Raw genomic sequence first — 23311 nt, 5'->3', positions numbered from 1 at the left:
ATATATATATATATATATATATATATATATATATATATATATATATATATATATATATTCATATGTAACACACACACACACACACACAAACACACATAAACACACTTTCCCTTGACAAAGGTATGATAAACATAGCAAAATGTTGGGAAGTTGATATGTAGGAGAGGCAGGTACATCATTATATAAAATAATACAGAATCACCTGTCAAAGATAAGAAATAAAAAAAAAAGTGAATTAACCAATAGTTCAACACTTTACAAAAACAATAAACACAACATGCATGATTTAAAATGTGTCGTTTTAGAAGAAACTAAATGAGATCATGCACAATATAGAAGATTAAAGGAAAATAAATGGATAGACTCAATGCCACGATGCCTGCAGGTTTAAATGGAAAAGGAACAGTAGATCGTTACATCATCAACTGTGTAGTAAATGACATCACAAACACATTAACAGATTTATATAGAAATACATGAGAGTGGTTACCATGGCAACAAAAGCCTAGAAGCACCTCCACTGTTTGTTTTCAAACACACTTTCCCTTGACAAAGGCGTGTTAAACAAACCGAAACGACAGGAATATATATATATATATATATATATATATATATATATATATATATATATATATATATATATATATATATATTCCTACAGTAGCAGTAGGTTTTATGTTTCGTGTTTTTGTGTTTCGCCCACTCAAGACCAGAGAGGCCAGTATGCCCACTCGCTGCGGGCTGCTGCTCTGACCAGCCAGGGGTATCAGCTGATATCGCACAGCCCCCTATAAATCATATTCCATCTGACTCACACACTGACAACAAACCCAGCTGAGTGCTAAGAATGTAAACCCAAGAAAGCAGGCCGCCCACGCCAGCAGTGCAGCTCTGCTATCTGAGTGTCTGGCTGACACACGAGAAGCTTTGTGAACAAGCTGAGCCTCGTCAGTGCCAGCCTCTGTCTGCATGGAGGACGTGCCCAGCGTGTTCCCTGCTGAAGCAAGCAGAGATAAGAGCAGAGCAGCGAGTTCCCTCGGAGGTGAGGCTCCGGGAACAGAACCTGCTGGCACGCTTCCCTTCTCACTGGAGTGAAAAACAACAGCTTCACGCTGACCTGAGCAGGGGCTGCACGTGACACGGCACCGACGCTCACATCACGAGAAGAAGGCTTGCTTTCGGGTACCAAGGTTATGAGCCTCCCTTCAGTGCACTGTACCCCAGGCAGGTCCGGCGTTTCCACAGTGCCTGTATTTAGATGCACCTTTGTTTAGATCAGGAGTAGCCAAAGTCCACTCCGGGTCTTTGTTCCAACCCTGTTCTGTGTTATTTCATTGAAGCAGTTAAACCTCCACCCAGAACCATTGTGCATTTTACCTGTTAAACCTGGAGTGGAGTGACCCTCCAGGGATTGCAGAGCCCTGGTTTAGATCGTTTTGACAGACCCCTAAACTGCTCTCGTCCAGTCTGTGCAGAAATGACACCTTTTCACATCACGATTCACTTGTGAAAACTCACCTTTCAAGCTTTCCATAGATAGACAGATGAAGAGATTTCATTTTGAAAAGCCTCTGTATAAACTCTTTGGTTAAACACACTTACTGCTGTGTTTCCTGTCTAACCTGTGCTGTTGTTTCTTTACAGAGTAAGTCACTGGCCCTCATCTCCCTAAGCTGGCAGGTCATTGCTAAAGAGAGACTGGAGTTCTGAGTAAACTGTCTCATTAAAGCAACTTAGAGGACGAGCTTGTAAAATCCATCGTCAATTCCACTGAAAGGTATATTTACTGACTAACGTCAATACAATCAACACAGCTCACTGCTTTTAACCCATCCTCCCTCTAAAAAGGCGAGCGTAAAGCGTGCGCTGACTTCCTTTGGAAAATTGTAGCAATGACAAAAATGCACTGAAAGTGTTCCAGCAAAAGCCCTGGTCTCAGACTGCGTGCGGCTCACACATGGTAACCTCTATGGAACGCGTCTCAGTCGATTCCAGATGGAACCCTTTCGAATCACTCTGAAGAGTCAGACTGCAGTAAAACAGTACAGTAAGCAGGACAGGGAGAGCTTGGAGGCTATCACCAGACCCTGATGCAAGCCTCAGGCTCCTTTAGAATAACTACAGGGTGCACTCTGTGCACTGGAACTGCAGTCTCACAAGAGGATCAAGTTTTCTGTGCCAGCCAGGGAGTGCGTCTCCATCAGTATGCCCCATACCCTGTGTTTGTAGATATCATATATTTATGAGGGTTTTTATTGTAACCCTTTCATGCATGACATATTGAAAATAGCTGAAAAAAGTAGTTTCGGACACATATTACATTTATCTTTCATTGACAAATCTATGGACGCATTGTGACGTTTATTCATCCAAACAGCACACCGGTCTCCCAAACTGTACCCCAGATTACAAGGTTTGGAATCCCAGTTAAATTTAAAGGTTACCCAAACCTGACATCTTTACAAACACTAATAGAGGGGCGCTTGGCAGCTGCAGTTTTGAGAAACGCTTCGTCGCAGCTTTCCGAGCGACGTGGGTGATTCGCTGGTACGATACATCGAGGCAGCGAGGGACGAAACAGCTGTGTGGGAGGAAGCAGCCCGGTTCTCTGTCCCAAAAATAAACACCTGCTGAGTGTCAGTGTGGGTTCAGCCTCTGAATCGAAAGCGCAGTGGGCTGCAGCGCATCAGTGACACACAAACTGCACTCTGTCGCTAGGCAGATAAGAGAGGTGAGATGCGTGTGAGCAGCACTGCCTGGGAGAACAGGCTGCGTCTTTACAGGAAACACCTGTCCTGGGCAGGGGGAACACAAACCAGTGGTATATCTCTCATAGGTATACCGAAAGAAAACCAGAGCAGGGCAAAGGCTTGAATGACACTGAGGTCTTACGCCCCACTAAACTCCAGATGCATCCTGAACTGGGGTCTGCAATCCCTATCTCTGACCGGCAGAGGCCCAGGTGCTGTACAGGTAAGGAGTGGCTTAGGTCTGATGCAGAGGTCAGGATTTCCTGAGTGACAAACCACAGTTCTGCAAGGAACTGAAATTGGACTTCCCCTTCAAGATAAAGTCCCCTTTCAGTAAAGTCGTACATTATGCATTTGGCCACAGCTGCTAGTGCTGTGCTGAAACCCCAGGAGAAATATATCTAAATAATAATACAAAAATGTTAAAGTGCGGTTACTGCTGCCACCTAGTGGATATTTCCTGATTCACCACCTGATGCTCTTTCTTTGTGCTGCCACCTGGTGTTTATAGTCTGTGCTACAGCCAGTGGATATTTTCTTTGCTGCCTCTGAGTTTTATGACCAAAAACTCAACATGGATTTAACTTGCAGTTCTGCCCTGCTGCCACAGGAGGGCAGTGACGTCTGCACAAGCTGTAAGTCTGTCAGTGAATGTTTTTCTTGGTGTCAGCAGATGGCGCTCACAGACACCTAATACTGTACAATCAAATGTTGTGAAGTCAAAAGTCAACTCGTTATCAATGAAAAGTAATAAATAATTGCTCTGTTCAGTACTGTATGCCATTATAAATATATATATATATATATATATATATATATATATATATATATATATATATATATATATATATATATATACTGGCTAACTGAATTAGAGACAGGCTGTCAAGTAATAGCATGAGGTGTATCTCCCCCTCTCCACACACAGACACATGTTTTAATTGAGGCTCAATACCTCTCTAGTGGCTGCTCCTGGGGCGCCCCGGCACTGCGCTCGTTTTGTCTCTGTTTGGTCGCTGACATTCCTTCCACAAACACCCCCGTGCTGCTCCCCCGATTTACAGGCGGGACGAGGAATAATAATAACGGTTGCATAATCCACCCCAAAAATGAGAGTTATGCGCTGTAGGGCTTGTAGGGTTTTTGTTGACCGCAACACCCCCTTCCATTCAGTCCTGGGCCTCTCTCGAGCGGAGATTGACACACTGACAGTTCAACTGAGGTCAAGTGCATGAAAGGAGAGTGCTTTAGCTCCCGGCTCTCCTGCCTATCAGTTTTAATGTCGAGCGGATTCTGACTTGTGGGATAATAGCCTCTCTTCAGTGATCAACAAGTGAGCAAAGACAGACACACACAGGGGCAGAATCCAGAGTTGTTAATATCTTTACTTGCAAAGCGATCGTCTATTTTTGCATTACCTACAGTTAAAGCTGGCTGGTGTTAGTGCGAAAACACTGTGGTTGGGGCCTGTCTGTCTGTCTGTCTGTCTGTCTGTCTGCTTGCCTGTCTGTCTGCCTGCCTGCCTGCCTGTCTGTCTGTCTGCTTGCCTGTCTGTCTGTCTGTCTGTCTGTCTGCTTCCCTGTCTGACTGCCTGCCTACCTGTCTGCCTGTTTGTCTGCCTGCCTACCTGTCTGTCTGTCTGTCTGCTTGTCTGTCTGCCTGCCTGTCTGCCTGTCTGTCTGTGCTGCGTTTACACCCCAACAGAGCCACAGAAGGCAGGTGGAAGGGAAGGAGAAATCCTCAAGGGGTTTTCGATCTGGAAATGGAACTGAAGCTTGCTGATTGAAACTGGAACAAAAGGTTTCGTTTTAAAATTCATGCACTGCAGCACGAGCTGAACAACGCATCAAAGAGACACTTAAATGGTCAAATGTACATTAGCTTACATCGAGCTACTCAAGGTAATTACACTGCCATGCACACGACACACAGTGTGGACAGCCCTTCATTATCACACAGAGTGAATGATTCAATCTCACTGGGAATGCAAATCTGTCAAGCAATCCAATTGTTGACAGTCCAGTTTGTTTGGCACAAGTTCGTCCTTGAAACCTCTTGACCCCCTATGTCAGTCAAAAAGCCATACCCGGCTACTTCATGTGTAGACATTTAAATATACTATACTGCAATCTGTTAATACTGCACTGCAGTCTCCACGGTGTGGAGCAGTGGTTAGGGCTCTGGACTCTTGACCGGAGGGTCGTGGGTTCAATCCCAGGTAGGGGACACTGCTGCTGTACCCTTGAGCAAGGTACTTTACCTAGATTGCTCCAGTAAAAACCCAACTGTATAAATGGGTAATTGTATGTAAAAATAATGTGTAAAAAAAAAAAATTAATTGTATGTAAAAATAATGTGATATCTTGTAACAATTATAAGTCGCCCTGGATAATGGCGTCTGCTAAGAAATAAATCATAATGATAGATGGATGTGCACGTACTGACTGACAGAATGCACTCAGTATAATTTGACAGACCCCCTTACTAAACCACTAGAATACACAATGTGCTTTTCACTGTAATTATGTTTAATAGCTGGTGTGACCATTTTACCATTGAAGTCGACCTTTAATGCATGTTTTGACTTGTTCTTCAATAAATAATCGCTCATGCGGGCGTTCGTAGATAAAATAATGGGTATTAACTCAAAGGCAGAAAGGAAACGTACTGTTTTTTCTTTTAGCTGTTGCTCACCTGCACAATCACAAGGAGAGCAGGGAAAACCGTGCAGCTGCTGAGAATGCTTGGAAACGCTTCAGGAATTTGGAATGGAACGGCCAGATCTGTCGTCTTCTTTTAAGTAACTTGGGAACAGCGAGCCCCAGGAACACAGAGCGAGGAAAAGCAAAAGAACAACAGCAACAACAAAAAAAAGGAATTTTGCTGTCGGAGGCATTAAGCGTGCAGAGAGAGGGAATGTGATTAAAGCTGACAGCAGCTCCCCACTCAAGCACGGCTCAAAAACGAACCCCAGGCTACTCGACATCAGAACAGCTACTGATTCTAACAACGATAGGAATGATCCCACCTCAATCCTCACATGCAGATTGACATTGTGCCGATGATAATAACAATACTACTAATCATATCTGAACACACATGTGCAGCTTTACATATTGTCACGTCGTTCTGCATGTATATCTGTACAGGGCAGGCCAATGCAGCGTGACAGCTGTGCCCAGAACGAGCCTCACAGCCCACTGTCATCCCCGAGAGACTCTCACTGGACAGTGCTGAGTCACACAGCATTTAAACAGGGAACAGCACATTGGAGATCTCCCAATCTGGAGCTGTTACCTCAAACGTGAAGAGCCTGGACACACACACACACGCACGCATGCACTGTGTGGCTCAGTCATACTCAATGTAACAAAATGCTGGTTAACTGAAACATTAAAGAACACATTTTAAAAAATACCACACAAAAACATGACAGTGTTCCATTGTACACCAAACCCTCATCAATGCAAAAATAAGAACAAGTTATAGAACACATATTATTACAAAACCGATTTCCACACTGCAAACCCTGCACTATTAAGAAAACCTGTTAATATCATCCACATAAATTCAGTCAGGTTTGTAACCTTCAGACCTCCTCCCCATCCCTTTCAGAGGAGGAAAGGTGCACTGGAGCAAAGGATACTTCAGAATCAGTCCACGTACATCATTATTGCACTGCAGTCAGGTTAAAACCAAAAACCTGGACTGTTGTGACCAAAAAGCAAACTGGCCAATGAGAGGCCAGAATGTACAGGAGAGTTTTAGTGCGTGAGGAGAGATGGGAGGAGGCAGGGAGGGAGAGGGAGGTGCTGTGGCTGCTTAGGGCTGCTCACAGCAGGGAGTCTGGTTGCGTTGCAGTCCTGCTCTGTCAGCTTGATGTGCTGCTAGCTTCACAAACTGCACCACGTCCAAGCTTGCCTTCCTGTCTGACTGTTCCGAGGCTTCCACAGAGACCGCAGCGGTCGGGTCTCTCTCTCAAGACTGGGTCACTGTCAGGTCTCTCTATCTCTGCCAGCACACCCAGCTAGCACCAGCTTACACAGACCACCCGTCCTACAATGGGGTGCCAGCTCTCGGGACTCTGGCTGGGCTTGGGTCTCGGGGTGAGTACAGTGTACTGGGATTACTGGAACACAGTGGGATGCTTTTACTGGGGAGGGCGTTATTGGGGCTATAGAGGCCAGCAATTCAATACTAGTGGGTGCACTAGGGGGTGTCTGTATGGGATGTGTGTGTGTAAGCGTTTTATAAGTGTAAGTGTATTAGTGTCTGTGTGTGTGTGTGTGTGTATACAGAATACACTCACACTTCATTGAGGTTAAGCAATAACACAGAAATTGTTTGTGTGTATTTCACAGGTTGGTAAATTCATATACCTTTGGAATGCTAAATAAATGTCCATTTTGTAGGTAGCAAAATAAAGTCAGCACATTTGTAATAGATAAAACCAGAGGACTGGGTATAGATAAACCGCTATCAGAATCCACATGCAATGAATGCTGTCATTTGGCACTGATATATTTGCCATGCTCTTGCGCGCTGTCCAGTTTAAGGAGGTATTGCTGCCCTAGTCAAGCTGAACAGGCTTTAGCCTCTTCATTGCTAGCACTGAGAACTCATCCACTGCATCGTGCTGTGAAACTCAATGGTAAAAACGTCTCTTCAGTGGTCTGTAATGAAGTGTGCAGGGCAGGTCGGGAGCTTCTTTATTCCTCGTTACAAAGCCATTATCCTCCAGGTCCTCCTGTTGCAGCGCAGAGAGACCCCGGCCCGGCACGCTCTCTAATGAGGTTCGCTGTGCAGATCGAGTTAGTGGCAGGGTCAGGGGTCACACGCGCACTCTGCAGCTGCTCTCTGTTCTGATCGGGTTAGTCACGCTGTCCCTCACAGCCCCTGAAGAGGTAAACAGGGTCCCCCTTCCTGGGGATTCGTGTCCCTCCTTTAGCAATTAGAAGACATTACGGGACAGATTTAATCAACTTCTTTTCCAGTGCAAATGAGTGACGATGATAAATATGGGGCACATACTATGAACACTGGTCCTGAGCAGGTCCAGTTAACTAATCGAGGACCTGCTTGGAATAAAGACTTTGATACCTGATCCCTCTCAGCCACTGGGGTGCAGCTGCGTGCTGATTCCTATCTGTGTTTTAGGTGAACAGGGCGGAGCTCTCCCCAGCCAGCCAAAGGGAAGCCCTGCAGGTCCTGCGGAACGCCGACGAGCCAATCACGCTGCAGATAGATGACAGGATGCCCCGCCCTCAAGGAGCACAGACGTCAGAGTGCAGCACCCAGACTGAGCGGCCATGGGGGAGTTTGAGGGGTCTGGGGGTCCCCATGGGGGGATCGTCTAGACCCAGTCCTGGCAACGACAGGTACGGCTCTATACTGCTTCAGCTGCTGTAGCTTGAAGCCATTATGCAGTTGTTAATGATGCTGTTGAAAGTGTGTATGATATGCTGTCTCTGTGATTGACCACCCTGCGTGTTCTTGTTTTCAAATAAATAAACAGCACTTTTCTGTTTGCTGTTCTTTCTGCATGACCGTCGCTTGTTACTGGTGACCTCCCACGCTAACAGGCTCTGCTCTCTCAGCTTCAGGTCCTGCTTCAATCACTACCCGTCACATGACCCTGTCAATGGCCCGGACTACCTTCCCAGCATCCCCCACGACGTGGAAAACACAGACAGACTCGGATTCCGAGTAAGTTTCTCGTCTCGTTTGGGATAGTACCGTCTTTCCAGAGCAAGAGGTGTCTAAGAGGGTTTCTTATGTTGTTTAACAGGGGCTTGACGTTCCTCTCTTCTCTTTCAGGACCCCAGGCTGTCTGGGATGGTGCCTGAGGGAAAGGACTTTCTGACTGGCTGCTGCCGCCCCAGCATAGAAAAGGCAGGGTGCTTCTTGAGCCAGGTAAGGAGGGCTCTGTCTCTTTCAGTGATACCCATCCCCTTGCTGAGTACAGTTTGAATAGCTAGGCAAATGGGATAGAAAAAAAGGCAGAACATTACTAGGATAAAAAACAAAAATTTATGGCCTTGGTACGCCAGTAAAAATCTGTGCCCCGGATGAGAACAACATATTCTTCCAATTGGCTTTTAAAACAATGTGGACATTAATTGCCATTGATTGATGCTCTATTGTAAACGTGAGGGAAGGACAGCTTTTTATTTTATTAAATCAACACATCAATTAATGGATTCATAGAATACCAGCTAATAGATACTTCCTAAAGGCAATTCCAAGTACAAGTAACAAGTTTCTGCACACCCCTAATAGGTGTTTAAGTAACTTTAACATGTTTTATTTTTTATTACAATTTGGTGTAATATAAACAGCTACTTTGCTTATTTCAGACGGAGGACGAGGACGCAGTGTTTGAGAAGCCCCCCCTATCGCCCCCCACCCTGCACGAGCTGGACAGCGGGCTGGGCTGCACCGACGGGAGCTTCCACCAGGGGGAGCTGTCCGGGCTGGAGACGGAGGAAGGGGCAGAGGAGTCAGGCTCATCCCCGCTGGACCGGACCAGCCGTGACACCCGCTCCTCCGAATCCCTCATCTCCTCGGAGCTCAGCGACTCGGGCTTCTACAGCGTGAGCACCGGGGAGTTCCGCCGCTTTCACAAGGTCCTGGAAAAGAAGATCAGGCAGTACCGAGCCAAGACGACTCCCGGGAAGATCCCCAAGCACACAGCGGGCAAAAAGGACGACCTGGAGTCCATTCCGGAGGCTCTGACCTACCAGCGGCAGGAGCCACAAAATAAGACGACACAAAACAATAGCCCGGTCTGTCTCACGGGAGCGTCCTCCGTGCATTACAGAAAAGCAGACAGTCCATGCTTCAGCAGTTACAGCTCCCTGAGTACGGTGCTTTCTCCCAACGCCGGGACCTCCTCCATCTGCAGCTCCCCCTACAGCCCGAACCAGGCAGTGTGGCTGGGTGGCACGCCCGCGGAATTACTCAGGAGGAACCTTCAGCGCGGTGTGCAGAGTGTGAGAGGCCACCAGGTCACAACCCAGGAGGTGCAGTACCGGAGCAACACAGAAGAGCTGCCCACGAGGAGGTCTGTAATGGACTGTGCCGGGGAACACACCGAAGGGCATGGGGATCTTGTGGGCAGCCAGCGGCAACAGAGGATAGTTGCGGACTGCAGGGAAAAACTACCTACTCGGGAAAGCAAGGTCTCCAGCAGGTGCAGGCTGGGAAAAGCGACCGCAGAGGTCACAGAGAGACTGGAAGAGCCCAGCCCCGGGGCTCCAGCTTGCAAGCAGAAGCACAAATCAACACCCGTCTGCTCCCAGAACCTGGGCATTAAAGCCAGCCAGGAGGCGAGTCTGGACTGCGGTCACGGGTCTGGGCAAAAGCCAATCAGGCACTGCCAGGACCCCTGCAGCGTCCGGGAAGGAGAGTTCGCATTCCTAGGCTGCCGGAAGGGGGCCCCCAACGCTCGTGTTTTGAGGAGCCAGCTCTTGAAGGCAAGGGCCCTGAGGCTGGCGGACGAGCGAGGCGGAGGAACAACCGACGAAGACGCCCGCAGCGAGGCGAGGGCGGGACGGTACTGGAGCAGGGCGGACCGCAGGCGGCACCTGGCGTTAGCCAGACGGAGACGGATGAGCCGCTGCAGCGAGAGCCGCAAGGAGACCCGCACTGCCGTCCTGGAGCTGAGCCAGAGGAAACTGAACCGGCTGCACAACAAGAAGGTGCTGGACAACTGGACCACCATCCAGGAGCTGCTGTCGCACGGCTCGAAGGCCAGCCCAGGGGCAGAGGGGCAACTCTGCAGCACAGCCCTGCTGTCCGTCACAACTGTGTAGCAGCAGGTTCAATTCAATCGACGAGAGGCAGGGGGGTGAACGAGGAATCCATACTGAGCAGTGCAAGGGCTACGGACTGAAAACCTACAGCAACAAGTAGAGATAAGAGGCCACTGTCTGACAGAAAGGACGTCAAGACAAGCAAAATACTAGCATAGTGATCGACAGGACTGCTGCGGCAGACCAAGTCTACAAGGATCACACGTTATGCGTGCACCACACATCGAAATGATCTGAATCCGTTCCTCGTTGCTCAAACACATTTCAACCCTGAAAGAAACAGACGCAACCGATATATTAAGTTTCGCCTACGATGCTTGACTTACGGGGCAGAGCGTATTTAGGTTCTGTTTCTTTTGAAAGGATTGACCAAGTAAGAGATCTTGTTGCAGGCGACCAGCTGTTTCAAAGGATCCAGTCGCTTTCAGAAAGGATTCGCTCGAAAGGACTTTACAATGACAACCTGTGTTCCGTGCTTTCGTTTTTTTTTTTTAATGTTCATGTTTTTTTTTAAATTCATGTATATTTGGCTGTTAAAACATATTTTATTTGATTAAATAAAAATACATACCACGAAAAATAGAAACATATCTATCACATCTTTCAAATGACTATTATTAGTTTTCATTATGAGTTCACATTTGCTTTAACACATGTATACACTATAATCAGCGATGGTTTAATATTCTATACATTTATGATTCATAATTGCTGGCATCTTTCTTTAAAAACACACCACCATGGATTCAGAAGGCTGAATCTGCTGTTTCCTGCCTTGTACCTGAAGCTGCAGCACACTTCCTGGTGAGACCTCATTCCGACCTCTGACCTACTAAACAGGAAAAGATAAGGTACCAGGAAGAAGCCATTTAAAATGTTGTGTTGTATTCGGGGAAAAAAACCAAAATGCAAATCCCCAATTATACAAGCAGATTTCTGTACAGTATTTAAGATTGATAGCGATAGCGATAGCGATGTGTCTCACAGATCCCAACCAACCTTCACAGGCATTTTCCATATTACATTTCTCTGGCTTCTAGCAGGTTTGACTTGTATTTGTAATGATTATCCTTATAATAAACACAATATTAACATATTAATAGCTGGAAAATGTTATTTGCAATGCCCTGGCTTCATCATTCAAAAACCTGCCGCAGTTAACAGGGTGTTACAGTACATCATGCCAGAGGCTCTACGAATAAAACAAATGTTCAAATGACTGCTGCTACCCCCTTCTTCTGCCCCACAGCGTCCCTGAATGGGGCAATCCATTCCTGCAGCACATTCTCACTGGCTGACCCCGACGACCGCCCCCCTTCCTCTCAGCCGTACTCCTAATCGACAGACTTGACTCGACTTGCTGAACTTATGGAAGTGAAGAGCAGTGTGGACGTCTCCTTCAGTAGGGATCTGGCTTGGCTTTGGGCTCCCTATAGATGAGACAGAGTGCCAGGAATATGAGGACCGCTGCTCCGCTCGCCCCGGCTAAGCTGTAGATGCCGATCTTCATTTTGACATCCTTCAAAGTGGGGGCCGCGGTGGTCTTCTCGGTGGAGACGGCCGGAGGACTGGTGCCCCCGACCTTTTTCACGTCCTGCCACTGCAAGGAGGAGAGGGCCTTGGCGTACTCCAGGTGCACCATGGCTGGGGGCAGAACCTTCAGTCCAAAGTAGGCCCTCTTGACCATCTTGTAGGAGGTGTCCTGCACGTCGCAGCGGTACGTCCCGGCATCCGTCTCCAAGATGGGGTTGAGGACCAGCTTGTCCACCGCCTTGGTTGAGTAGCGCTTGAAGTAGGCGTCGTCAGTGGTGACGATCCCCCTCGCGTACCTCCAGCTGAAGAGAAACTTATACCTGCCGATCTCCTCCATCACCTCGCTGAGGCAGTTCAGCACCTGCCCTCTCCCAACCATGACTGTGAGGGTCTTCATGCCGCAGATCCAGTTCTCCACGCACGACACCTTCTGCTTCCGGCACCCCTCGTGTCTGGCGTTGGCCGTGAGGAGGCACAGCGTCTCCGTCCTCAGCCCGATGCCGCAGGTGGTGCTGCACTGGGAGCTATTGATCACCACAAACGCGGTCATGGAGGCCAGTTCTGGAGGGAAGGTCGGTGTGGTCATCTGTCTCGACGCCGCAGTATGGAAAAGCCAGGCCAAGATCAGCCATGCCAAACTCCAGCAGCTCATTGCACCCCTCGTTTTCACTGTCCTGAAAGTCCGCAGTCAATTAGGGTAGTGGATTAGTCTCAACTCCAGTGTATGTATATTGACTGTATTACTGTTTAACGAGATACAATACTGCACCCCCTGCTGAATAATTCATACTGATAGGACTATAACTGCAGCCGCCTGCTTAGTTTTTCAGTTATGCCCGTACAGTGCATTCCTTTCTAAAGTAAAAGCTGTCAAAAGCGAAATCTTTTGTGTCTGGGTGGAGAAATCAATCGCATCCCGAAGCAAAAACTTAAGTGTCGCCTTCGTACAAGGATCCTGCGTTCACTTCGGTGAAATACATCCTGCATACAAAGCAGCCCAGTAGTTTTCGTGCAAACCTCTTTCAAGGTCTCTAATCAAGGAGATGTATTGGTAGTGCCACCTTTACGATTCCAATCATTTTGATTTTGTAAGCCGTCCTTCAGTCACTTTGCCAAACCAAACAAAAAGTTTTGGGGGTCACAGGAAATGCTGAGTTATATATAAATCATTTTAGTGCAAATTAAATCCCTCCTGCTGTCTCTAAATCTGAAATTCTCAATCTTCTTTAGCAAAGGCTAACCCCACCTTGCTCAGCAGCTGCACAGTTCTGTTGTCGTGGGGATTCCAAAATGGAACAATAGACACCGGATTCCAGAATGGAACAGCTGAAAGGGAACAATAGACACCGGATTCCAGGATTGTGACATCATTCCTTAGCAAACAATGGATTCTTAACCAAAAGCACTTCTCTGGGTTTGGCGATAAGTTTTATTCTCCATCGACCTCAAATCATAGAGTGCTTTGATGTGAAATGATCTGCAATGAAATACTCATATACTCTACATATAAACATATTACTGATACAGAAAGGCTACTTATTTTAGGTGCAGACAGACACTATTCAAATCTCCTGTTCACAAAACAGATTCATGAAAGGAGTCATGCTTGTTGGGACTGAGCTGCGTGTGTCACTTGTTTGAGCTCTTTGGCACGTAGAGAGGAGTCAGTATTGATAGGGTGCTTTTTATTAATATATGTCACCTCATGCATGATTGCATCTATTCTGAGAAAACACAACCTACACACAATGTTCTGTAAATCACACGAAACACAGTGCCCTGAGCACCAGGTGACATCTGCACACGGAGGACAATCATCTGACTTGATTCCCTTCAGGTGTGATTTTAAACACGTCCTTTTTAATTGAATCTTTAATTACCACCATGGCCTATTAAGGAAAGTTTGGATTAAATAAACAAACATACCACAGGTAATAAAGGACAGCAGGCTGGTTCCATTTTTCAATCTAGTTTTGCAACTGTTCATACAAACAAAATACAAATTCTAAAAGACATTTCAAATATTTACAGTCACAGGTACCCCCCCTTAAAAAAACATAGCTCTTTTCCAAGTTTGATAGTTTGTCATGGCAGAGGAATTCTGGTATAATATAGCCAATTTCCATACAAAGAGTTTATGGAGCCACTTTCTAATTTCCAATTTCAATTCCATCTTCCGATATTGCTTTTTGAAATGTTTAAAACGATTACCAGTTTGGTGTGATTAGTAATGCAATCCCACCCATTCTCCTACAGATGACAGTGCAGGGTAGTGAATTCCAGCACAGATACCCCCCAACCACCTAACACAGACTGCCATAGACATACAGGAGCTTGCCTGTGCCACTGATTAAGCGATTTCCACATCACTCCTCCCCAGCACTGAAAGCAGGATGGCAGTGAGAAGGGGTTTAAAAATCTACCCCGTTCTTGAGGACATGATCCATCTTCAGTTCTTCCCCTCACAGCAGGGCCCGTAACGCTGAAGCTGAATCAAGATTGAAATGAAGGAATAGCAGTTTGGAATGCGACACATGAATGCAGGCTCTTCCATGTCCGTCACTGCAGCGTCGTTACTCCACAAGTAAGCAGGGGCATATACATGGCAAGGGGAGAGGGGTCTTTATGGTTCTGATGAGTGAAATGAAAACACAACTCCAGGCATGTTCCCGGAGCATTCTTTACAATGTAACCAAGTAGCACATATCGAAACAGAAAGACTGTTTAACCTGAAACGAAGCAGCCAAATTCAGGGGTAATTACTTACATCTCGCCCTGCACCTGCGCTTGGAACAGTCAATGGAGTTTAACATTTTATTTTACCTTCAAAAGGCAGGTTATATCCAACAAAAAGTACTGCCTTGCCAGCTCCGCCCTACCCCCAGCCCCACTATTGCATTAGTTCATTTTGATCCCGCTCCTCTTCCATATACACTCCCCCCTATAGACACGGGAAACCCTTTGAGTCTTGTTTGATAATGCTGCCACCTAGTGACAGTAAGCATGACAACATTTTAACAGTCAAGTCAGTGGGCATCATGTTGTTTTTTGTTTTTTTTACTAATCTCCGGCAACACTGCACACCTGATATTTTTGTTTTGTACATTTTTGTAGAAATTTGCATTAATTTATTGTACTTTCAACTTGAATCCAAAATCAATTATCAGCCACGAATGAAAGTCCATAATGCAGCAGCAACATCATTACAGCGACACTCCAGGACATATAAAAGTCTGTACAAGCAGAGACACACACCAAACATTACAGCAGGAGTCCGCTGGGAGTTTTATCTTTACACCCCTGTATCACAAAAAGAAAAATATATAGAAGAAAACAAACAATTAAAAGGTCCACCCTCCCCCCTCCCCCCTCCCCCCTCCCCCCTCCCACAAAAAAAAAAAAAAAGGTTGGTGTTGGCTCTATAGTCTTTAAGATATTTGCTTCTGAAAGCTTGGTAAATCAGCGAGGACGATCTGGATGCAGAAGTTAACCTGGACAGCACAATCTTTGTACATTGTGTGTGATTGTGTGTGATTGTGTGTGTGAGGTCTTTATTTCAACAAACCAGACATTGGGAGGGGATATGCTGGCATTGCTAGGCTGCGATGAAACACAATGCTCTGGCGAGTCTTTGCAATGCTCCTTGGAAGACGTCACATCGACAGATCCTTCAATGAGGAATGTAAAACGAGCCAAGTCAAGGAGAGTCTGCCAATCCTAGATGAAGGAACCCAGCTCCACGATCCCAGTCCAAGTCCGAGGAGTGTTCCTTTATTTATGCTTCAATCCAGGACTCTGGCTGGTTCTCTTAGCTGAAGTCATTCCAAGCACTGCGCCTCGTGGTGTTTGTACAGAGGCGGCACTGCCAAGCTCCCTGCAACATTGTACCAACACAGCCACTTAAGAGTGAGAGAGCAACACACAACAACAGCAACACTGCATTCTTCACAAGAGCTCCGAAATACCACCACTGCCACCTGGAGGAAACCCAAGATAACACACACTGATCTAACAAACACCTTGCCGTTTTTAAACTGCACTCTAACCCCGAACTCCCCCTTCCCTTGTTAGAAGAGAAACGCTATTTCCCACAAAACAGGTCCGACTTGAGCAAGTTTTGCTAAAAGCTAAAGACAAACACAGCAGGCTTGCAAACGCAGTACTGCGGATTTAATGCAGGTGGTGCTGTAATCTAGAGAATAATTGCAGACTCCCATTGCAGAGCAGTTTGAGGCATTCCAGCTTTTAGTGTAGCTTAATTAGACACCCTTTATACAGGAACCTTATAACCAAGGCTAAAAGGAAAACCTGGAATGGCTCAGGCTGCTACACAAGCTTAAATTATTCCCTGTAATCACATTCACAAATAAATAAACAAATGCGACACGCTCTGGGGGAAAAAAACAAAAAACAAAACAGGACTTCAAACCTGGGTCCGTGCAACACAACAGGACAGCACTGTAGGAGCAGAGCTGGAAGGGCAAGGAGCAGGCAGGAGAAAGCAGCACCAGCACAGCACAGAGGGAGAGACAGCAGAGAGCATTCCCTGGGGGGGGCGAGGGGTGCACCACTGGGGTGGGGGACGTTATACAAAAACACTATGAATACAGATATACATCGAGTCTATTGAACACTAGGCCATCCAATAACCTTTAGTCAGTCAGTGTGTTTATTTTATAATAACATGCCATTTATATATCAGCGATGGTTTGCCTATAGAATGCCTATCTGAAAAAAGGCAACTACTGCAATAGTAAATATACCCATTCTGTGTCCTAACAAACTAAAAAGCGCTGATAGTGTAAGTTTTGAACTGGTGTGCATTTGATTGCATTAGATTTTCATCACTGACACGTTCGCTACATCCAAGCAACTGATGAAGACATCGGATTGCATTAACCTGGCTTTCGCTAACTTTACAATGTTTTCCCACTGTTCATTTACAGTCCTTACTGTATGCAAACTTCATCTCAAGAAAGCTTTGCTTGTTCAATCCCTCCTAAAGCACTGCTGCGTGGTCTGACCACACTGGATTTACCGCACGTGACTTTGCAGTTTATTGTCCCATGAGCACTGTCCACACTCTGCATGACAAGCGCCTGGGAAGGGGTTGGAAGTGTGGGCTGGGGTGGCTGCTGTCTGAAGCACAGGTAAGAAGCAAGCACCTAGGAAGTGATTTTCCCTTGGGGTTCCTTACCTGTCGTGGGCTGTCCCATATCTGCCTGCACTTTGCCCTTCACGCCTCCTCCTTCCAAAGGCAAACCTCTGTCCCCCTTGTAGAGTTTGGCTTTAAAGGGAGAATCTTTCTCTTTACCTTTCGAGCCCTTGGGCCGGCCCGCCTGCTTCTTCTTGGACTTGCCGTCCCCCTTCACGCCCAGCAAGGGGTGCACTTCTGAGAGAGAGACAGACAGAGAGACACACAAACAGCAACAAACATTACAATAAGAACGAACAGCAAGGATCACATTGAGAAAAAAAGAAAAAAAAACAAAGGTATAAAAACGACTACAGTAACTGAAGTTCTCCTTCATTCAACAGTGTAGTTTCTTGCTAGTTTTTTTTTTTTTTCCTCTCTTGCGACTGATTTATATTGCTCTCTGGAAGTTACACTTGCTTCATAATATATCCCTTGACTTCATCTCCACTCTCCTGATGATTTTTCTCCCCAATCTCTCTCAAACTCATTTAGACGCTCCCGCGTCCTTGCCTGTAAACTTCGTCTAGCTGTGGCTGATGAAGGAAGACGACCTGCCCTGTATCACTACAGTCCACTCCAACCTGCTTACAGTGACCGGAACTATGACCATGTAAAAGCAGTCCTTCTAGACTGGTGGCCTTTATCAACAGACAGGTGTGCAGGTAGATCGGCAGAGATCCTTCAAAGTGCTTCGCGGGTCTGAGTGCATTTCAGCAGGGACCTCGTACCGTCGCTAGGGACGCCCTGCAGCTCGATGGTGGTGGTGCGGGGCTTCTTCTTGGGGGGCGCCCCCTCTGAGGAGGGCTGCCGTTGCTTCTTGTCGCTGGCCCCAGTGCTGGGGGGGAGCTCGTCGGGGGGAGCGGTCTGGCCGGCAGCGTCGGGGGGCGGGCCGAAGGGGTTCTCCTCTGGGTCCTCCACCTCCGGGGCGATGGGCAGGTACAGCAGCGCTTTGAAATCCTCCAGCTCCTCGTCACTGTAGACAGGGGCAGAAGTGATTAATGCAGCCACAATACCACACACACAGTCACACCGACAGCAAGGTCTTGTAGCCCTCCATCGCTTCATAATATTCCCAAAGCATCCGTATCGCACCCCCCCCAAAGCCAGCCTGTCATAAGGTACCCCCCAAAGAGCCAGACTGTATACAGAATAAGTCGAACCCCCTGAGCCAAATGAGGCTTTAACTGCACTGCTTAAACATACGCATTAAGAAATACGAAAGGGGGCCATCTTAATAAAAAAAAGAAGAACCTGGAATTTGTGATTAAATCTGCTGGCTGGTTTCAGATGCCAAGGCTAGGCAGTCCCAGGATTAGCGCGAACGACGTTCTGCGACACCAGCAACACGTCACTAAGATAAACCAGCTCTTCATGTCTTGTGAGAAAGCTGCACTCTCACCTGCTGCAGAAGGCGATTATGGGGTCAACCGAGGTCACGTCAACTTCCTCATCCTCCGCAGCATCGGCCCCTGAACAAAGAGAGGTGCTTCAGAGGGTGCAGCTACTACAGCAGGCAACTCAAAGGTAACTACCACCAAAGCACCCCTCTATTGCAGCCAGGCCCCCCGGCCTCACCTGCCTGTTCTAACCACACCCCTGGAAGCCACGCCCCTTACCTGTCTGCTCGGGCTCGCTCTTGTCTTCATCCTCGATGTCGAACTCAGACTCCCGCTCCTCGTACTCCACGTTCTCATCCAGCTCCTTGAAGTCCGGAGCAAAAGCACTCCAGTTTTCCTGCAGCACAAAATACACAGCTTTGAGTTCACACGATTTATTCCTTTATTTTAAAAAAAAAAACTACCAAAACAATACTGGTTGCACAATATGTAGGTTGTGTAAAACGTGGGTACATCCGTGTGGGACACCTGAGCTTGCTTTATTTTTTTTAGGACATGTCTTAAAGCCACAGGCTCAGAACTAACTCATTTAGCTGATAACGAAGCTTGAAATGGCTATGCTTTCGTCCATTGCCTCTTCTCAATTGAATCCACACTCGCACTTTATGAAAAATACTTCAAGCAAGCATGCAATAGAAGACGCCCCACCGCAGGCTAGCTGGACACTCACCACTTGGTTCTGAGCCCAGATGGACACGACCCCACTGGAGATGGATGCAATGATGGGCCGCACCGGGTGCCACTGGGAACAGGAGAGCAGATCATGGCATTAGGATCAGGGGTGGAAACAAAACTCCCACTGCATAGCAGTTGGATCCATTTCTGGTTTTACTGGGAGTTAAGACACACCTGATCCCAATACACTGGGGCTAATCACACTCGTAGTAAAACCTGGAATGGGTGGAACGGCAGTCTTACTTCCACCCTGAGGATGCTGCAGCTGGTTCTAGTATCTTGCTGGATTACAGAGTTATAGAATGAGTAAGCCCACGTCGCTCACCGTCACGTCCAGCAGCAGCTCCCCCCGGGTGCCGTGCAGGATCTTGACCAGGTTACCGATGCTTTTCTCCCAGATATAGAGAGCGTGCTGCCTGGCCGAGCCCGCCACGATATACTCCCCGTCCCCCGAGAAACAGCACTTCTTCCACGGCGTCCTGGAGAGCATTACACAGCGATTCATCACACACAGCGTAAACCAGCAAAGAATTCATCACGCCAACAGCAACAATCAAACCGAGAGAAGCAGAAAGCCTCCACACTCGTATCAGGAGAAGGGTCGAGGGATCTCACCTGTTCACCAGGTCCTGGAGTTTCTGCATGGGCTCCGGTTCCCCGTCCCGCCCGCAGGTCAGGATCTCCCGGCCGTCGTACACGCGGATTATCCGGTCAGCCGTGTTGATCAAGAAGCAGCTGGAGAGGAAAGGGCGAGGGGGGGGGGGGGTCTGTAAAGCACTGCTGGCAGTAAAAACACTTTCAACTTTAATGCCAGATTTCTGCTCTCACCTGCCCTTGCGTGCAAACTCAATGGATTTGATGGCGGTGGTGTTGCTGGTTCCTGTAGTGACTCTAAACGAGGCCACCAAGTCTGGAGTGTCTGTTTTCAAAACCAGTATCTGGGGGAAAACACATTTTCAAACAGTTAAAGACGATAATTCAGACGATTTCCGCATGCACGCCTTGCGAGGATGCTTCCAGCTCTCTCTGCTGGTGTTACGATGGAGCGTCTGAAGCCACAGATGAGCTCTCACCTTGCCCTTGGCGTTGCCGGTGTAGATGTACTCCCCTCGCCGGTCGAACGCTGCCACGACGTTCAGGTCGGAATCATCATCCACGGGCAGGACCACGTGCTTCGAGTCGGACAGGGTCAGCAGAACCGGCGCGGACTTCATCGGGCACACCAGCACCTTGTTCCTGAGAATCAATAGGGGGGAAGCTGACATTCAGCACTGTGGAGCTAGCATTTCAAACCCATCTTACTGTGCCTCAAGCATCTTCTAGTGCACAGGGATCATATTACATGTTATGACAGGTACATACCATTTGTCAAGGGACTGTGTGATTCTTATTCAATAATACTTAAATAAAGCATGTTATAATCTTCTTTTAAAAGATGTTCATATGTACAGCCAACCAACCAAATACGCTGCTTATCATCAGACAGGGTCATCTGCACAACTTCAAGTTGTTAAACAGGAATGAAACAATAAGGCATCGCTGGATAAATTGAATACAAAATAATATACATTTTCTAAAGTTAAGAAAAGCACGACATCGTGTTTAAAATACATTTTCGTTGCTTAATTAAACTAGCCTTTGCTGCCACACTTACTGGTCTCTGGGGTGGAACTGCACTTTGAGAATGGGGGAAGGGAATCGAAAGCGCTGGTCGCAGTCCCCAGTCAGGACGTCCCAGAGAGAGACAATGTTATCTGTGGAGGCGCTGACCAGCTTGTGCCCGTCTCGACTCCAGCTGAGAAAGAACAAGGGAGAGAGGGAGCCAACTTAAACCAACACACACAAAAATACACTACAGCTCCAAACAGAGACAATGCGATTAAATCACAAGCGCTCAAATAATAATAATAATAATAATAATAAAAATAATACGTTTTCATTCCAGTGGCTTATAATACTTTTTTTATTAAAAGACGAATGTTTTGACCAGACACATGGGTCCTTTAGTCTTCAGTAACACGAAATTACCATTGTATCTTTCAGCATTACAATAGAGCTTCTTTAATAAAGTTCTAAACGAGTGTGGTTAGCAGATCTGCATGGAACGACTGTTTGATTATTCGGATAAGCTCTCCACAGCGCAGGACTCGTTGTTAGCTCTGTCTTCCTGCGACAAGCCCGCTGAATTACAGGCAGCACTCATCCTCCGCTGAGCTCTTCACTAAAGGATCGTGCTGCGACGCATCCTCACCAGAGAGAGCAGACTGGGTGGATGTGAGCACTGATGATTTTGGCGATCCCTCTGGTCAGGAAATCCCAGATGACGATTCGCCCGTCGTTGCAGCCCACGGCCAGCAGGGTCCCCCAGCGGTTGAAGGTGCAGGTGAGGGCCATGCTGATACAGTCGAGGGTGCCATCTGCCTCCTAAAGGGGGCCGAAAAACACAACACACAGCCCTGTTTACTGTGCAACAGTTAAAGCAGTCTCAACAGCTGTGACCGCTTCATTTCTACCAGAGGCAACCTCTCAGATATAAAGAGGGGTAGAAACAACACACTAGTGTATAAAGACTTGTCACTGGGTCAGAAAACAGTGCCCTTTCACAATATCATAGACTGTAGGGATGGAAATAAGACTCCTATTGCATAGCAGTGTCGCCCACTCCAGATTTAAATGCAAGCTTGATTAGCCACAGTGTGTATAGGTAACAGGTGTGTCTTAATAAACTCCTTGTAAAACCATGAATGGATCACACTGCTATGGAATGGGAGTCTTATGCCCATGCCCGCACTGTATTGTGATTCTTTGCTGTGTTGGACCATCAAGATATGAAAAGCTCTTAAAATATGTCATAAGTCATGCCCACTTACCTCTGGATAATTCTGCCCAAAGGACTCTAAAACAAATTAAATAAAAACATTAGTTTTTATAATTTCTATTACAATAAAGTGCTTGTCTACTATTAAAATTCGACAATTGAATGTTGCCTCACGCATTCAAATCAACTAACAAGAACGGCAACAGCCTATACGTAAAAAAAAAAAAAATCTGTAAAAAAAAACAACACTGAAAACAGCCACACTTTCGTCTGAACAAACGGAGGTAATGCGGAACGTGGCACAGTGTTCGCTATGTGCACTACAATGTTTAAAAATATATATTTTCCCCTTCCAAATCAGACCGAAAGGGGATGTTTATTTCAATAGAGCACTACTATAAGACACCCTGGCGTGTATCGTGTGTTTTTTAAATGGACGGTTTAAATATTCTCTGTTTACCAAGCTGAAACTGCACACAATGATTCCCTGTTTACTTATTATTATAAAAAAGCTAAACTTTTGTGGGCTTGCGTTACATTGCAAGGTGCAATCTGTGCAACACCCGCCCGTCCTCCATACTCAATCCCAAAATTAAACAAACACACACACATCCATTTACGCGAGTCCTACCGAGCAGTTCCAGATTCATCCTGAAATCCTACACCTCCCGACACGATTTTCTGAAGGATAGTTATCAAAGACAGAAAGAAATATCCAAACGCTTTCTTTCACTATTTTCCTCGTCCCATCAAAACAAAAATGAGAGACTGCCGCCGCGCTACAACGAAGGACCCCCAGCCTCGGGGAAGCCTTTACATTGCCGGAATGGAAGTGAACGCCAGGAATGCATCCAGTGTCTGTTTTATTTTTTTATTATTTGAAGCATGTTTATTGCTATTATTTCGGTGTATCGTTTATTTTTATATCTCAATACAGCAGAACTAGGTTGGGGCCGTTTTGTTTTTTAGAACATGCGCCTTGAAAAGACGACCGCTCCCGTTTTCAAAGGGTTTTGAAATAAAACTTCATTTCCCAGAGGCATTGCTGCAGCGATCAGGTGATGATCACACACGCACAGCAATGCACTCTGGGGGTTGTAGTTTGATTTTTTTGCTTATCTCGTCTG

At 46.7% G+C, this 23311-nt stretch overlaps 3 protein-coding genes across 5 annotated transcripts; 1 reads left to right on the top strand and 2 right to left on the bottom strand.

The window, feature by feature from the left end:
- Positions 1-6271: 6271 nt before the first annotated feature.
- Positions 6272-11453, top strand: LOC117434182 (PDZ domain-containing RING finger protein 4-like). Its single transcript, XM_059005064.1, has 5 exons — positions 6272-6856; positions 7908-8128; positions 8348-8456; positions 8568-8663; positions 9107-11453. Exons 1-5 carry the CDS (start codon positions 6812-6814, stop codon positions 10562-10564), a joined length of 1929 nt encoding a protein of 642 aa, XP_058861047.1. The 5' UTR covers positions 6272-6811; the 3' UTR covers positions 10565-11453.
- A 204-nt stretch (positions 11454-11657) lies between these two features.
- Positions 11658-15467, bottom strand: LOC117965977 (transmembrane protein 81-like). Its single transcript, XM_059005068.1, has one exon. The coding sequence runs from the start codon at positions 12747-12749 to the stop codon at positions 11964-11966; it is 786 nt and encodes a 261-aa protein (XP_058861051.1). The 5' UTR covers positions 12750-15467; the 3' UTR covers positions 11658-11963.
- On the bottom strand, positions 15467-23161 carry LOC117965944 (retinoblastoma-binding protein 5). Of its 3 annotated transcripts, none has more exons than XM_034911063.2 (14): positions 22816-23161; positions 22237-22262; positions 21618-21790; positions 21021-21161; positions 20440-20602; positions 20195-20304; positions 19982-20101; positions 19692-19845; positions 19362-19433; positions 18911-19028; positions 18694-18763; positions 18023-18267; positions 17295-17489; positions 15467-16074 (listed from the first exon to the last, which is right to left on the bottom strand). In XM_034911063.2, exons 1-14 carry the CDS (start codon positions 22832-22834, stop codon positions 16043-16045), a joined length of 1638 nt encoding a protein of 545 aa, XP_034766954.1. In that variant the 5' UTR covers positions 22835-23161; the 3' UTR covers positions 15467-16042. The 3 variants fall into 3 exon arrangements, with proteins under 3 accessions (XP_034766954.1, XP_034766953.1, XP_034766955.1); XM_034911062.2 differs by having other exon boundaries at positions 15467-15971; XM_034911064.2 differs by having other exon boundaries at positions 15467-15971; positions 17412-17489; positions 22816-23159.
- Positions 23162-23311: the final 150 nt, after the last annotated feature.

The sequence above is a fragment of the Acipenser ruthenus genome, chromosome 30, assembly GCF_902713425.1.
Source record: "Acipenser ruthenus chromosome 30, fAciRut3.2 maternal haplotype, whole genome shotgun sequence".
Taxonomy (NCBI): Eukaryota; Metazoa; Chordata; class Actinopteri; order Acipenseriformes; family Acipenseridae; genus Acipenser; species Acipenser ruthenus.
The sequence above is the reverse complement of the archived record's forward strand: the minus strand, read 5'-3'. Positions and strand labels throughout refer to the sequence as shown.

Coding starts and splice junctions, on each gene's coding strand:
- LOC117434182 (XM_059005064.1), top strand. CDS start 6,812: ATGGGGTGCCAGCTCTCGGGACTCTGGCTGGGCTTGGGTCTCGGG. Junction 6,857..7,907: donor GGCTGGGCTTGGGTCTCGGG/GTGAGTACAGTG, acceptor TCTGTGTTTTAG/GTGAACAGGGCGGAGCTCTC. Junction 8,664..9,106: donor CAGGGTGCTTCTTGAGCCAG/GTAAGGAGGGCT, acceptor TGCTTATTTCAG/ACGGAGGACGAGGACGCAGT.
- LOC117965977 (XM_059005068.1), bottom strand. CDS start 12,749: ATGAGCTGCTGGAGTTTGGCATGGCTGATCTTGGCCTGGCTTTTCCAT.
- LOC117965944 (XM_034911062.2), bottom strand. Junction 18,764..18,910: donor GAGCGAGCCCGAGCAGACAG/GTAAGGGGCGTG, acceptor CTCTTTGTTCAG/GGGCCGATGCTGCGGAGGAT. Junction 15,972..17,294: donor TATGGGACAGCCCACGACAG/GTAAGGAACCCC, acceptor ACAATGTTGCAG/GGAGCTTGGCAGTGCCGCCT.